General features: G+C 36.6%; 1 protein-coding gene across 1 annotated transcript in view; it reads left to right on the forward strand.

Annotated features, from left to right (window-relative positions):
- Positions 1 to 1,445: 1,445 nt before the first annotated feature.
- The window catches only part of LOC100369366 (prolyl endopeptidase-like), a 33,143-nt gene continuing 18,918 nt past the window's right edge, over positions 1,446 to 15,670 (forward strand). Inside the window, exons 1-9 of the mRNA XM_002733815.4 lie at positions 1,446 to 1,594; positions 5,622 to 5,749; positions 6,898 to 6,993; positions 7,908 to 8,076; positions 8,445 to 8,546; positions 8,910 to 9,052; positions 10,389 to 10,504; positions 11,291 to 11,436; positions 15,214 to 15,318. Of these exons, the coding sequence (XP_002733861.1) occupies positions 1,529 to 1,594; positions 5,622 to 5,749; positions 6,898 to 6,993; positions 7,908 to 8,076; positions 8,445 to 8,546; positions 8,910 to 9,052; positions 10,389 to 10,504; positions 11,291 to 11,436; positions 15,214 to 15,318 (1,071 nt within the window). The 5' untranslated portion in view covers positions 1,446 to 1,528. The remainder of the gene's footprint in view (positions 1,595 to 5,621; positions 5,750 to 6,897; positions 6,994 to 7,907; positions 8,077 to 8,444; positions 8,547 to 8,909; positions 9,053 to 10,388; positions 10,505 to 11,290; positions 11,437 to 15,213; positions 15,319 to 15,670) is intronic.

A 15,670-nucleotide genomic window follows, 5' to 3' on the forward strand; every position in this document is an offset into this window, starting at 1 on the left:
AGTGGTCTCCATTTGGAGGTTGATTAATCACATTTATGAAGAAAACTATGGTAATAATGCTAGGGGGAAATTTATCGCCAATTATTTGAAGACGGGGAATTACTGTGCTTATTTGTCATAAAGCGCGGTGGTCGTCGCGCAACGCGTGTTCGAATTTCATGTAAATAAACAATGTATTTTACACGCGTTGTATACGTCGCTATGAGTCCCATATCGAACAAGACGCGGCACGACGACTGCCGCCCTTTAAATTGAAACTCAGTGTAAAGAATAGCATAAAACAATAAACCTTCTTTTATCGTGTTGTTATCATTTACATATTTGATCGAACCATTGCATAACGGGTGACCACTAGTAATTGGACATTTACGTACAGATCACTTTAGTGATATATTAAATTGCATTGGAACTGCTGCCTAAAGGTCACTACAGGCAGCTGGTCATTATCATTTAGCATTTGTTTTCTCGAACATCGTGGTCATATTGCGTATGCTGGTCCAACAAGATGTATCGCCGTAAAACCACAGCGTCTTTGCGGTGTCTGCTGTCTCAAATACCTCGAAGAGTGTAGCGGAGACAGTATACCGGTCAGTAGCTTGCCATTCCCTTAAATGACAAAAAAAATACAATGTCATGAATCAAAACAACAACAAAAAAGTGCCAGAATATAAGATTCAGAATGAATTTAATTGGACGTTACAGGGGATCACTTGTATTATTTATATACGGGTAAGCGACCTTTGGTGAAAATTACGGCGCGGCTGCAAGTTTCCCAGAATCCCACCTCTCAAAACAATTTTTCAAGAAAACCCATCCCTTGAAATCAATTTTCAAGAAAAACTCTTAAAGTGGTCCAAACATGACTTTGATTCCTTACAATTTTTTAAAAAAAAATGAACTCTTGTATAACAATTTACAGCAAGGTTTTTATGGTGCCTCGCATACCTGTTGGTAGGTTTCTGATAGACACGGTGGGCCCCGCTTCCAGGTTTTGAACTCGGGTGTGTTTTGTTACGCCCTCTACGTCAGTATTTTTATTAAGTTTGTCTCCTATAAGCCCCTTGAAGTATACGTGTGTGTGGCGCTTTTATGACTCCCCTTTTCACGGTTGAGCCGATCTGTTTTGAGCCCCAATTATTTCGGTCAGCAAAACGTAAGCCTTGTTTTGGCCTGCTAGTAGACTGTTCAGAACAAAATAGTCAAATAACGTAATGCCAACATAAATTACTCTTTTCATTTTTTTTAAAATTTTGCATTATAATTCCAAATGTATTTATTAATTTCACCATCAATTTTATTCAAACGGACCATGGCGGTAAAAGACAGTCTTTTACTTGCATGAACGGACGAATACTACGTTCGATCATCTTTTTTAGCTCCATGGTTCGATATTCTGTCTTCACATTAGAGAAGAAATAACAAACAATCATACCAGCTCATTTCCGGTTTACTTCCTTGTTCGCGTGACTAGATATTTTTTGCCGTGTCGCATTGTTTTCATTAGTGAAACTGTGTTTGGCTGATACAAATGGCTTACAACTATCCAAAAGCTCGCCGAGACGAGAGTAAGATTGAAGACTATCATGGAACTAAGGTAAGTATTCGCTTGCAAGTATTCAAGTTGAAAACTTGACAACTCTGTGAAATGCGGGGACACTAACTGGAATGGTTATTTATTTAAGCAGATCGATAAGCCGAAATCATCATCATAAATTGAGATTATTTCAAAATCGGGAGACTTTTACCCGGTTTCCCCTGTATGGAAAAAATAACATTAGTAGTCCACCCTAAAAAGTAAACGCATTCGGGAGTTGTGAGCATTGTGTGATTTGGAAATCTCCGTTTCTGGTAAAGTGTATTACAAGCTTATGCACGCACATAGGGTTATAGCTGCGGTTCCGTAGCTCTTTGGTGCGACCTACAATCGAATTTCGCCCTAACAATTTCATTTGGACGTCTTTTTTTTAATTTTGTTGTTGTACGTCGAACATAGTCAGTCACGTAAATAATGCGGTCGGCAACATAGGGCTATGATTCCACAGCTAATAGGGTTATTGAAGTTTGTATCCACACCTCCCTTATAGATTTTATAATTTCGGAGGGTATAAAATAATGTACTTTTTCTGTTCCGGGAGAAGGGTTCACCGTAAATGAATTCCACAGGGTGATAATATTACTATGGGCTTTCGAAGGGTTGGGTTATTGCAGTTTGTATCCACACCTCCCATTGGATGGTATAATTTCGGAGGGTATAAAATAATGTACTTTTTCTGTTCCGAGAGAGGTTTCACCGTAAATAAATTCCACAGGGTGATAATATTACTATGGGCTTTCGAAGAGTTGGGTTATTGCAGTTTGTATCCACACCTCCCATATGGATGGTATACAAATGTAATTCCGGAGGGTATAAAAATTAAATAATGTACTTTTTCTGTTCCGGGAGAGGTTTCACCGTAGATGAATCCACAGGGTGATAATATTACTATGGGCTTTCGAAGGGTTGGGTTATTGCAGTTTGTATCCACACCTCCCATATGGATGGTATAATTCCGGAGGGTATAAAAATTAAATAATGTACTTTTTCTGTTCCGGGAGAGGTTTCACCGTAAATGAATTCCACAGGGTGATAATATTACTATGGGCTTTCGAAGGGTTGGGTTATTGCAGTTTGTATCCACACCTCCCATTTGGATGGTATAATTTCGGAGGGTATAAAATAATGTACTTTTTCTGTTCCGAGAGAGGTTTCATCGTAAATAAATTCCACAGGGTGATAATATTACTATGGGCTTTCGAAGAGTTGGGTTATTGCAGTTTGTATCCACACCTCCCATATGGATGGTATAATTCCGGAGGGTATAAAAATTAAATAATGTACTTTTTCTGTTCCGGGAGAGGTTTCACCGTAAATGAATTCCACAGGGTGATAATATTACTATGGGCTTTCGAAGGGTTGGGTTATTGCAGTTTGTATCCACACCTCCCATATGGATGGTTATAATTCCAGTGGGTATAAAATAATGTACTTTTTCTTTTTTGGGAGAAGGGTTCACCGTAAATGAATTCCATAGGGTGATAATATTACTATGGGCTTTCGAAGGGTTGGGTTATTGCAGTTTGTATCCACACCTGCCATACAGATGGTAGAATTCCAGAGGGTATAAAATAATGTACTTTTTCTTTTCTGGGAGAAGGGTTCACCGTAAATGAATTCCATAAGGTGATGATATTACTATGGGCTTCCGAAGGGTTGGGTTATTGCAGTTTGTATCCACACCTCCCATACAGATGGTATAATTCCAGAGGGTAAAAAATAATGTACCGGGAGGAGGGGTCACCGTAAATCAATTCCTCAGGGTGATGATTTTACTATGGGCTTCCGAAGGGTTGGGTTATTGCAGTTTGTATCAGCAACTTTTTTTCTGTTCTGGGCCTCCCCTAGGGGTCACTGTATTAGACTCATTCAGTTAGATGTTAAATCCGAGGGGTACATTTTAGACTTTTAATTCCATGGGGTACATTTGGGGGAATGATCATCCAGTGGGGTATTGGCAAAATAATGTTTTTCGGGGTGCTGAAACTCTGTTGTATATTTCCAGGGAGGAGTTCTCAAAAACTAATCCGAGGGGTTACATCTTTGGCTATAACCATCCATGTAGGGGGTGTGGATACAAACTGGAATGACCCGTAACTGTGTACAAATGTAATAATCAAATATTAGCTAATTCATGTCATAGCAGATTCTGTATCTCGGTAATATTATTGGGGGGGGGGGTACTGGTACAGGTTACAGGAAATAAAATGAAAGTTCCATTTAGAGTAAACAATAGGTTCCTACACTTTACAGATAAAGCAAATTCATAATAGTTTACATTTTCATTAAACATGTACATTTGATGGGTTGTGTTAACGAATCAAAAAAGCTTTATACGCTTACAAAAAATAAGATCTTTGTACAAATTACGGATGAATAAAATAGCTGATTTCATGTCTACGAATTTACGTTTTTTATTTATTTAAATTACATTATTACGAAAATAAAAACAATTGATTACAGCTTATGAAAATACTCCTTTGGTGAACCTCTATTATGTTGGTGCAAAGCAAATTGTCGTTATCATTTAGTCATCTTTAGCATTTACTTCAGCTTCTTTAAGCCTAAAGAAATTTATAACTTGTGTTTTTTAGAGAGTGGTGGTCGTCACGCAGCCCGTGTTTGAAATTCATGTAAATAAATAATGTATTTTACACTGGTTGTATACGTCGCTATGAGTCCTATATCGAACAGGACGCGACACAACAACTGTCGCCTTTTAAACTTATGAACGCCCAAAGTTAACTTTTGGTATCATTCACAAAATAATTCTACTAAATTTTTTATGTTCTGCAAATTTTGATCTGAACATATAGCCAATTGAAAGTTTCATTCAATTGGTCCAAAATTAACAAACAAATTTAATGAAAAAGTTTACACACATGGGTTAAACATTTAATAAAGAGGGTTAGGAATTGTGCACTCAGTGTGTCACACAAGCTCATTAATATTCATTATTAGCTCATTAATATTCATTAGTGACCAGCACAAGATCCTTGCATGTGTACTCTTCAAGTTGATTCCCATCAAAATATATTTCTAATCCTACTTACGTTGATCGCATATTGAGCGAGCAGTGTTTATACCAGCACTTTGTATGCACAATATGCACATATTGTATGCACAATAAGCATCATTAAAGCTTCAATTCATGTTCCTATCTATGTAGCTGATTGAAAACTGATATCGATAGAAGGCGAGATATTTCTGGTCAATGAATGTATCAGTTAAAAATATGCATGTTTGTGTAAAATTGTTTTCAGAGTAATGTTGAAACTACCTAATACATGGCTATTTAAAAAATTGATCAAAAACATTTTGTGGAGGGGAGGGGGGGGGGGTCAGATAAGACATCGATTTATGGTTACTGATGTATTTACCTCTGTATCTGACTGACTTACTGACGCAGGATCAGCAAACCAATCACAACTTGTGTTACAGACCGCTCCCACATAAGGTGCAGCCAATAAACCAAAGACAGTGTCTTTAAAGTGAACAGTGCCTCTGCCTAATAAGAATGTACTAATTTGCATAAAGCCAAATAAAATAAATCGCATGTATCCAGTAAACCTTAATCTATGCAAATGAGCTATGATCATTTTGATTTTATTTACTTTCTTCTTTTAATCTGTAAATAGTGAAATATTAATTAGTGCTTACCTAGTTGTGTAAAGTTATACTGTAAAATCATATATTTTCACTGGCATTTAATTTTGTTCACATAAATTAAATTTTTAAGGCATTTGTATCACCAACAAGTTTTGTCAATTTTTCTATATTTCTTTATAATTTTGTTGCTATTTTTGGACCAAATAGCCATATTTTTAATTTCCTCCACGTCTAGATCAAATATTTCGTAAAAATGTTGCTTGTTTGTGAAAGGTGATATGAGTTGACTTGGCATTTAACTGTTCAACATATTATGGGATAGCACAATTTTCATTTGTTCTGGAATATGACATTCTACATGTACAAACTACTAACACCAACAACAGTTGTAAACAATGTTTATAATTTCCACTCGCAGATTGCAGAGCCATACGAGTGGCTGGAAGACCCTGATTCGGAAGAAACCAAAGCTTTCGTAGAGGCACAGAATGCAGTAACAATGCCCTATCTGGAAAAATGTAAAATTAGGCAGAAATTTCATGATAGGTAAGTTATAACAAGAATTTATACGATGAGATTATGCAAGTGTGTGATTTGTGATTAGATCTCACACAGATTTTGATAATCACAAAAATCTAGAAATTCAAATGCAATTTTAGAAAGAACCAATCCATGTAATTTTCATCTCAGTTCGTTTTTGTTTCTACTTATTCACAAAATGTGTAATATGTTTTTGTAATATTCTTAAATGTTGCTAAAATGGCACTTAAATTTACAAAATTTACTCTCAAAAGAAACAAGAAAAATAAATCCTTTGCTTATTCACTGTATTACTCAGCTAACAGTATTGTTGGTAGGACTAGAGTCCTTGGTTAGTGTTATAGAATGTGACAATGTGCGGAAAGGATTATACATGTACATTTATTAAATCAAATTATGAACGGGGATATTTTGGTGACAAGTTTAGGGAATATTTACCAGCTCACAACCTTTAAGAAAATCACTGACATATCTCTATCAATGGCAATATACGGTACTTTAGGATTTTATAGTCTGGGTGGAGGGTAGGTGTGTGTTCTATAAATAGTTTTCGTTGCTACCAGGACCATTTACTGCATAAGCAGATTTTACTTTTGACATTTTGTACGCTTTAGTGTTAAGTAAAAAAAATAAGTACTGTAAAATCTGTATTAGAAACCGCGGCTTCTATTAAAATGGTACAATGCAATAGAGGAGATGCGGCTTCTATTAGAGCATCTACACATATGAGAAATGATGATTTTTTGGTTCTCAATTATTCAAAAAGAATGGGTGCGACTTATATTAGGGATGCGGCTTCTAATACAGATTTTACGGTACTAGTATACTATAGATTACAAAATGTCAAAAATAGAAATCTGCATCATAGCACAAACACAGTGAAATTACATCAGCTATCTTATCTGTATTATATCTGCAGTCATGGATCTGTGTACACAAATTTTATCATTGAACCAATATTAGTGGTGATTTGGGGTTTAATATTTTAAAACATGCACATCATGTTTCATGCCTGCATACACAGACTGTTAAAATAACATGCACAATGCAGTTTGAGCCTGTGTATTTCAACCCATGCAACAATAGTACTGTATGCATACTATCGATAACATCAAATTTGTGAGTCTAAAATGTTTAAAACATGTTTTATACAGGCTCAAAGCAATGTGGGATTTTCCCAAGTATGGGTGTCCATTCAAAAGAGGACCAAGATATTTTTATTTTTACAATACTGGATTGCAGAACCAAAGGTAGGATTTTCTACTTAATATGTAATTTGCTTTCCTAGTTTCTTTCATTACTGTCCAGCACATTGTTTACACAGTCAACTGACGTAGAAGTGTAATTAGATGAATCCACCAATATTTATTATATATGAAGGGGGCTATTTTCAATACGGCTTGAAACATAAATACCAGTAAGAGATAAATCCGACAAATCAGGGGAAAAAAATGATCTGCCAGGGTAACATCAAGATAACCACTAACAAAATTCAACCAATTTTGTTGTATTTACATGGAAAAATTGCTGTGAAATGCGACTAAAATTGACTTTTTGGTCCAGTTTTGGTTTATCTCAGGGCTGGGAATGAGGGAATTTTTCCGATACCATATGAGAGGGCTTGAGTTGTCGGTAGCATGTCATTTGTTATTTAGCAAATAAGGCAAATAAAGACAAACCGAGTTGTTATCCTCTGTCATTTGTATGACTTACATTGTTAACAAATAGTTGGTACACTATATTCTTCTATATCAAAGGTTTCAGATTATTTATAAGTTGTTATAATAGTTACATGCTTAGTAACTTTCAGTGAATATCTGACTCTCAAAACAATGTTTTACCCCTATTGATAGCTTAAAAAGTCCAAGTTGGTATTCAGTGCACCTTTATGCTTGCCACTGGGAGAGTGCATCGGGTTATGGGAAAGGCTGCACTGTTCATTGAAGCGGGGAAGTCGTCACCTGTTCATGCGGCAGATGACCATAGTGCATCGTTGCAATTTTAGCGTGTGTTGTTATTGACCCTTGCGACTCAATTTATGCGTATGCGATGTGACATTCCCTCCGCTTTAATACTTATTTTGCATGTGTCGTGTGATGACCACCACCCTTTAATAAGTTAAAGTTAATTTTGTTTCCTGATGACACATTATTCTTCTCCTTAGTGTTTTATATGTACAAGATTCAATAGAAGCTGAGGCTAAGGTCTTTCTGGATCCAAATAAGTTCTCCGATGATGGCACTGTGGCTTTGCGAGGGTATTCCTTCACAGAAGACGGGGAATACCTGGCATATGGACTGAGTGATAGTGGTTCTGATTGGGTCACTGTCAAGGTAAGATAACTTGCCATGAAAGTACAAATTTATTAAATTTGGAAAACCTACTTTCCACTTGAATGGCATTGAAGGAAGTATGAAATGGAATTCACAATTGACCGTAGATGTAAATGTCCAATGTTGAGATTGAGAGAAGCATGTTTTTTTTTTACTCAAGTGTCTGTTCCATTTTGTCCTGTTTTCGTATATGTTGTCTCTTTATCTATTTAAACATAATACCAGTATTTTGAATAGTTCATTCGATGACGGGAGAGAGGGGAACTCTTTTATTAGGGTAAACAGACCTGAATTGGTTGATAATTGTTGTTGAGATATATACATGTAGTGATACATTTCTCTTATACATGTGTATTATCTGGTTCTAGTTTATGAAGGTTGCTGGATCCGAAGAGCTGCCGGATATTCTGAAAAGAGTTAAATTTAGTTGTATGTCTTGGACGCATGATGGCAAAGGACTCTTCTACAATGTAAGTACATGCTCTGTAAACTGTTTAACAAATATAATGATTAAATGGCAGTCATCAGGACAAAATTTAGCAAAAAATCTGCTGTCTTTATGATCCCAGTGAAATTTTTCATTTTTCTCAGACTGAAATTTGTGAAAATTTGACACTTCCCAAATGACAGCGGGGTACAATGATAGTAATTCCCCAATGATCATGTAGGTTCCTGTGATTTTATGATCCCAGTGAAATGTTCACTGCATTGAAATTTTGTAATTTTTCTATGTACCCGTAATCATTCACTGCTTAACTTACAGATAGATTAGCATTTCAACCGGGATTGTTCCTGATGTTTGATTAGAGTTTAATTAATTGTATTTTTTTCAGAGATACCTTGAACAGGAAGGTAAGACCGATGGCACTGAGACTACAGCCAACTTAGATCAGAAACTCTGCTATCATATACTGGGAACTGAACAGTCTAGTGATGTACTGTGTGCAGAGTTCCCGGATGAACCAAAATGGATGAGGTAAGGAGGTTCCACAGTTATTGTTTATCATGCTAAGAAAAAAAGTCTTTTTCTGATCCTTGGATGCACAAACAAATTATGCAATAACAGGCCTCTTTTTTTTTGGGGGGGGGGCATTTTTTCTTTCATTCTTATACCGTAGTATAAACCCCTGAAAAGGACCGTTTGATATGTGTTTGCACAGTATATGCAATGCAATACATGAAAGTATTAAAGTCAAATGAACCTGTATATATATGATGTTTATGTTGTATTTTCAACTTCATCAGTGTAAATATTTAAATTTTAATACTATTATGGCAATTTATCTCCCAGTTGATCACAAGCACTAAAAGTTCCTCCAAAGTTGCATCATTTATGAAATAGAATTCGCCCCATAGTTTTGGCCTTGCCAGCTTTCTAGGGTGGGGGGTTGACCTCCATTTGTGGCATAAAACCCCCGTTAGGATTTGAGCTTTGGTCTACGAATGATGTGTTAATGCAACACTACCATATTTTCTCTATTAGAAGCTCATATAAACCAAACATTGTAGACTAAAATTTTACTTATTAGAACCACTTCTGTAATTTATGTAAGCATATGTGTTAATAATAGAGAGCAATCCCAGTATCGAAATGAAAGTGTTTGCACATTTCGCGTTACCTGGGTAAACCGGAAGTTAGGACAGATTTTGAACATTCCAAATGCGCAGAGTCACAGTGGACCAAACTTCACAGTTTCCAACTCGCAACGTAAAAATTCCCCTGAAATAAAACCACCATCATCTTTCAACTAACTCATCTTTTAACTAACCAGCCTCTGAAAATTTGCAAACTATTCTGCCTATAAAGCAAGAATAACGAGTGTGCAAATCGTTGGCTAGTATAAGCGTAATATTTTCATATATTTTGTGGGTATTTTGGGAGTTGAAAATATATGTCACGGTTATAATTTACTCTGTGAAACACAAACGTACCATCTCTATTTCAGTCCATTTTCTCTGAAAAATCATCTTTTTCAACTGGAATTCCATGTTTCTCAGCTGGCTTAAATAGTTCTTCCAGCTGCCCTCATTTGTACCCATCCACACTCACTCCGCTATCTTTAAAAAACTGTTTAAAATGTGTCGCTGACTTCTTCTGGGTTGCAATGTCTACTGGTGCTCTTTTGACTTTTTATATTTTTGTCCTACCCTCACCCGTTGCTAGGTAGTTGCGCATGTGCAACATCATGTGATTGTTTGACGGTGAATTGGTACAGATATTATTTGTATTTAGAGTTGGTTTCACAAACATGGGAAGGATACACTGAAAGTTAGCATTTCATTCAATAATCTCTCTGTATCTTTTCTTATAGTGGTGCAGAACTCACCGACGATGGCAGATATATACTGTTGTCAATTTCTGAGGGATGTGACCCAGTCAATAGGTTATACTATTGTGATATGAAGACATTAACAGATGGTATCAAAGGTGTGTAAATTTAATAAGCTTCATCAGAAATATCCCTACAAGTAATTTATTTTCACCCAACCCAGTTAACTTTTTAAATTTTCATTATCACTTTTGACAACGTGAAATATAAAATGTTTTAAAATGATGTCTTAGATAAAAATATTATTTATTAAAAGTAGATATCCAGTGCTCACATTATATTGTGAATGGTCTTAAGACCATAGACAAACATACATACATGTACAATGTTAAGCTGACCTTTAGGGACAAACAAAAACAAACAAATCTAGCTCAATTAAAATGCTCTCCTAAATTCCTATTCTGCAGTAATTTCTCATTTAATCCTATCCACAATTTCAAAATTTGATGATTGTAAGTATTAGACATTGGATGGTACATCAGTGAGGACCTACAGTGGATGAGGTAAAGTGTGACAGCCATTGATCACTTTTATTAATTGTGCCTGTTTTTTATTTTAGATCATTAATAGACCATTGTTTGTGGTTTTGGGACTATTATGTCAAATATTTGAGAATCTATATATACAATAATGATAGTAAATTTGCTCGCAATTCTGGCAAATTCAGACCATCAAATATTCACCAAGAACCCCATACTGGTAGGATTGATCTCGAAGTAAAACTGTAAAATGCAAGAAGCTTCCTTTGAATTTCAGCTTAATGATAATGTACATGAAACTTGAATATTTATACTTATTCATTATTAAACAGAGCAAAATTATTATCAACTATAGTATCATACAATATAGTTTGACACACCGTCTTTTGTTCTTCTTGTTCACAGGATTGATTCCATGGGTAAAACTAGTTGACAACTTTGATGCGGAGTACGAGTACATTGCGAATGAAGGCACGCTTTTTACATTCAAGACAAACTTAAATTCTCCTCGGTATAAACTTATTAACATCGATATCAGTAAACCAGAAATGGTAAGTTGATTTATTTATGTGTAGTCTCTATTGCTCAGTCAGGTTCAGCAGTCTGTCAATGTGTCTGTCTGTCTGTCTGTCTGTCTGTGTGATATTTTGTTTTTGTAACCAGTTTAATTTGTCATCTGTTTTAAACATACTGAATGTTATTAGTCGCCGTTCGGACGAAGTCCGAAAACGGGGACTTATAATTCGGTCTCCGTCCGTCCGTGTGTCCGTGCGTCCGTGCATCCGTGTGTCCGTGCGTCCGTCCGGAGTCATATCTCAGAATCCCTTGGACCGATTCTGTTCATTCTTTGCATGTGCCTAGTACTTTATGTGGGACATATGCACATGCAGTGGTTTAGCGATTCGATTCAAAATGGCCGACTGGCAGCCATCTTGTTTTTTGAAAATGTTGTATTTTGGACATGCTTTGTCAGTTTTCATTCAAACTTGGTACATAGATTATACATGTTAGGATACATGTCCATGATGACTTATTTCACAATTGGATCAAAGATGGCCGACTGGCAGCCATCTTGTTTTTTGAAAATGTTGTATTTTGGACATGCTTTGTCAGTTTTCATTCAAATTTTGTACATAGATCATACATGTTAGGATACATGTCCCCGACCGTCCGTGAGTTCCTGAGTTTGTCTGTCCGACCGTCTGTGTGTCCGTCTGTCCGTGTGTCAGTCTATCCAACGTCATATTTCAGAATCCTGTGGACCGATTCTGTTCATTCTTTGCATGTGTCTAGTACCTTATGTGGGACATATGCACATGCAGTGGTTTAGCGATTCAATTCAAAATGGCCGACTGGCAGCCATCTTGTTTTTTGAAAATGTTGTATTTTGGACATGCTTTGTCAGTTGTCATTCAAACTTGGTACATAGATTATACATGTTAGGATACATGTCCATGACGATTTATTTTGCAATTGGATCAAAGATGGTCGACTGGCAGGCATCTTGTTTTTGTTAGTCCCCGTTCGGACGCAGTCCGAAAACGGGGACTTATGTTTTGCCCTGTGTGCGTCCGTCCGTCCGTCCGTCCGTGCGTCCGTGCGTCCGTGATCACCTGTATCTCGAACATGCATGGACCGATTGAGTTCAAACTTCACTCATACATCACACATTATATGGGACATATGCACATGCATTTTTTTCATGATCCGATTAACGATAGCCGAATAGCGGCCATTTTAAGGCCGAAAATGCATCAAAATCGCACATTTTCACCATTCCGGACCCGGATCTCAGTTATGCATGGACGGATTTTGTTCAAATTTGGTACATACATTAAACATAATAGGACCTTGATGCACGTCATTTTTTTTTGGGATCGGGTTCGAAATGGCCGACTGGCGGCCATTTTGTTTTAAAGAATTCAGTTCTGGATCCGTATCTGAGACATGCTTGGATTGATCGAGTTCAAACTTCACACACACAAGGTACATCATGTCACAAATATGTATGTGCATTTGTTTCATGATCTCATTAACGATAGCCAAATGGCGGCCGCTTTAAGGCCGAAAATGCATTGAAATCGCACATTTTCACCATTCCGGACCCGGATCTCAGTTATGCATGGACGGATTTCATTCAAATTTGGTACATACATTAAACATAATAGGACCTTGATGCACGTCATTTTTTTTTTCGGATCAAGTTCGAAATAGCCGATTGGCGGCCATTTTGTTTTAAAGAATTCAGTTCTGGATCCGTATCCGAGACATGTCTGGATTGATCAAGTTCAAACTTCACACACACAAGGTACATCATGTCACAAATATGTATGTGTATTTGTTTCATGATCTCATTAACGATAGCCAAATGGCGGCCGCTTTAAGGCCGAAAATGCATTGAAATCGCACATTTTCACCATTCCGGACCCGGATCTCAGTTATGCATGGACGGATTTCATTCAAATTTGGTACATACATTAAACATAATAGGACCTTGATGCACGTCATTTTTTTTTGGGATCGGGTTCGAAATGGCCGACTGGCGGCCATTTTGTTTTAAAGAATTCAGTTCTGGATCCGTATCCGAGACATGCTTGGATTGATCGAGTTCAAACTTCACACACACAAGGTACATCATGTCACAAATATGTATGTGCATTTGTTTCATGATCTCATTAACGATAGCCAAATGGCGGCCGCTTTAAGGCCGAAAATGCATTGAAATCGCACATTTTCACCATTCCGGACCCGGATCTCAGTTATGCATGGACGGATTTCATTCAAATTTGGTACATACATTAAACATAATAGGACCTTGATGCACGTCATTTTTTTTTTCGGATCAAGTTCGAAATAGCCGACTGGCGGCCATTTTGTTTTAAAGAATTTAGTTCTGGATCCGTATCCGAGACATGTCTGGATTGATCAAGTTCAAACTTCACACACACAAGGTACATCATGTCACAAATATGTATGTGTATTTGTTTCATGATCTCATTAACGATAGCCAAATGGCGGCCGCTTTAAGGACGAAAATGCATTGAAATCGCACATTTTCACCATTCCGGACCCGGATCTCAGTTATGCATGGACGGATTTCATTCAAATTTGGTACATACATTAAACATAATAGGACCTTGATGCACGTCATTTTTTTTTCGGATCAAGTTCGAAATAGCCGACTGGCGGCCATTTTGTTTTAAAGAATTCAGTTCTGGATCCGTATCCGAGACATGCTTGGATTGATCGAGTTCAAACTTCACACACACAAGGTACATCATGTCACAAATATGTATGTGCATTTGTTTCATGATCTCATTAACGATAGCCAAATGGCGGCCGCTTTAAGGCCGAAAATGCATTGAAATCGCACATTTTCACCATTCCGGACCCGTATCTCAGTTATGCATGGATGGATTTTGTTCAAATTTGGTACATACATTAAACATAATAGGACCTTGATGCACGTCTTTTTTTTCTCGGATCAAGTTCGAAATGGCCGACTGGCGGCCATTTTGTTAAAGAATTTAGTTCTGGATCCGTATCCAAGACATGTCTGGATTGATCAAGTTCAAACTTCACACACACATGGTACATCATGTCACAAATAGATATGTGCCTTTGTTTCATGATCTGCTTAACAATAGCGAAATGATGGCCATTTTAAGGCCGAAAATGCATCAAAATCACGTATTTTCACAATTCCAGAACCGGATCTCAGTCATGCATGGATGGATTTTGTTCAGATTTAGCACAATGTGTTGTACATACATTTTTTTTGTATGCAGGTGCATTTCGGTCATGATCTGCTTTGAATGTATATGTCACTCAAATATGAACGGAACGGGGACGTGTCATTGACAATGACTTGTTTTTTTATGCAATATCTTGGACGTGCTCTGTCAGTTTTCATTCAAATTTGGCGCATACATGTACTTTATACATGTTAGGATGCATGTCCATGACAATTCGTTTCAAAATCTGGTCAAGGATGGCCGATTGACAGCCATCTGACTTTTTGGCCTTACTACTATATTTCCACAATTTATGTACCATTTTCATTCGTATTTGGCACATACATCATACATATCAGTGTGTTTCATAATCAGATCAAAGATGGCTGAATAACGACTCTTTTTATTTTGGCCATATTACTATGACACGAAACACGTGTTTTGATGTAAATAAACAATCTGTTGTATACGCCACTTGGAACTCAAGTTTCAAGGACATGCTCGCGACAACCCCTCCGCTTTAATATGACGAGCACAAAGAGAACTTAACAGGGACTGTGTCATTTTCAATGACTTGTTATTGTTATATTTCAGGAGAATTGGAAGGATTTAATTTCTCAAGCTGATACAGATGTCTTGGAATGGGCGTCATGTGTTAATAATGATAAATTAATGCTTTGTTATCTTCATGATGTAAAGGTAAGAGCTATGAACAGTTGTTGAATCGATTGGGACAAGGATTTGTTTTTAACACAAGGAACTTAATTCTTATGTACAAGTTGTGAATGATCTGTGTCGTTATCTCATATGGTAAAGGTTGCACTATAATTATACTCCTTATGAACGTAAAAAACTTAAAAAGCATAGTTATTTTATACATAGAAGCAATGAGTTAAGTATCCTGAATCTAAACAAAAATGAAGAGAGATAAAATAGTAAAAATTTGTTATTATTGACAAAATCCAAACTGTTGAACAAATGGTGAAACATTCTTGCCAATAAATTGTTGAAAATTTGGGATTTCTACCAATAGAATGTAAGATTTTTTACT

This window comes from Saccoglossus kowalevskii, chromosome 14 (assembly GCF_978046115.1).
Source record: "Saccoglossus kowalevskii chromosome 14, keSacKowa6.1, whole genome shotgun sequence".
Taxonomy (NCBI): domain Eukaryota; kingdom Metazoa; phylum Hemichordata; class Enteropneusta; family Harrimaniidae; genus Saccoglossus; species Saccoglossus kowalevskii.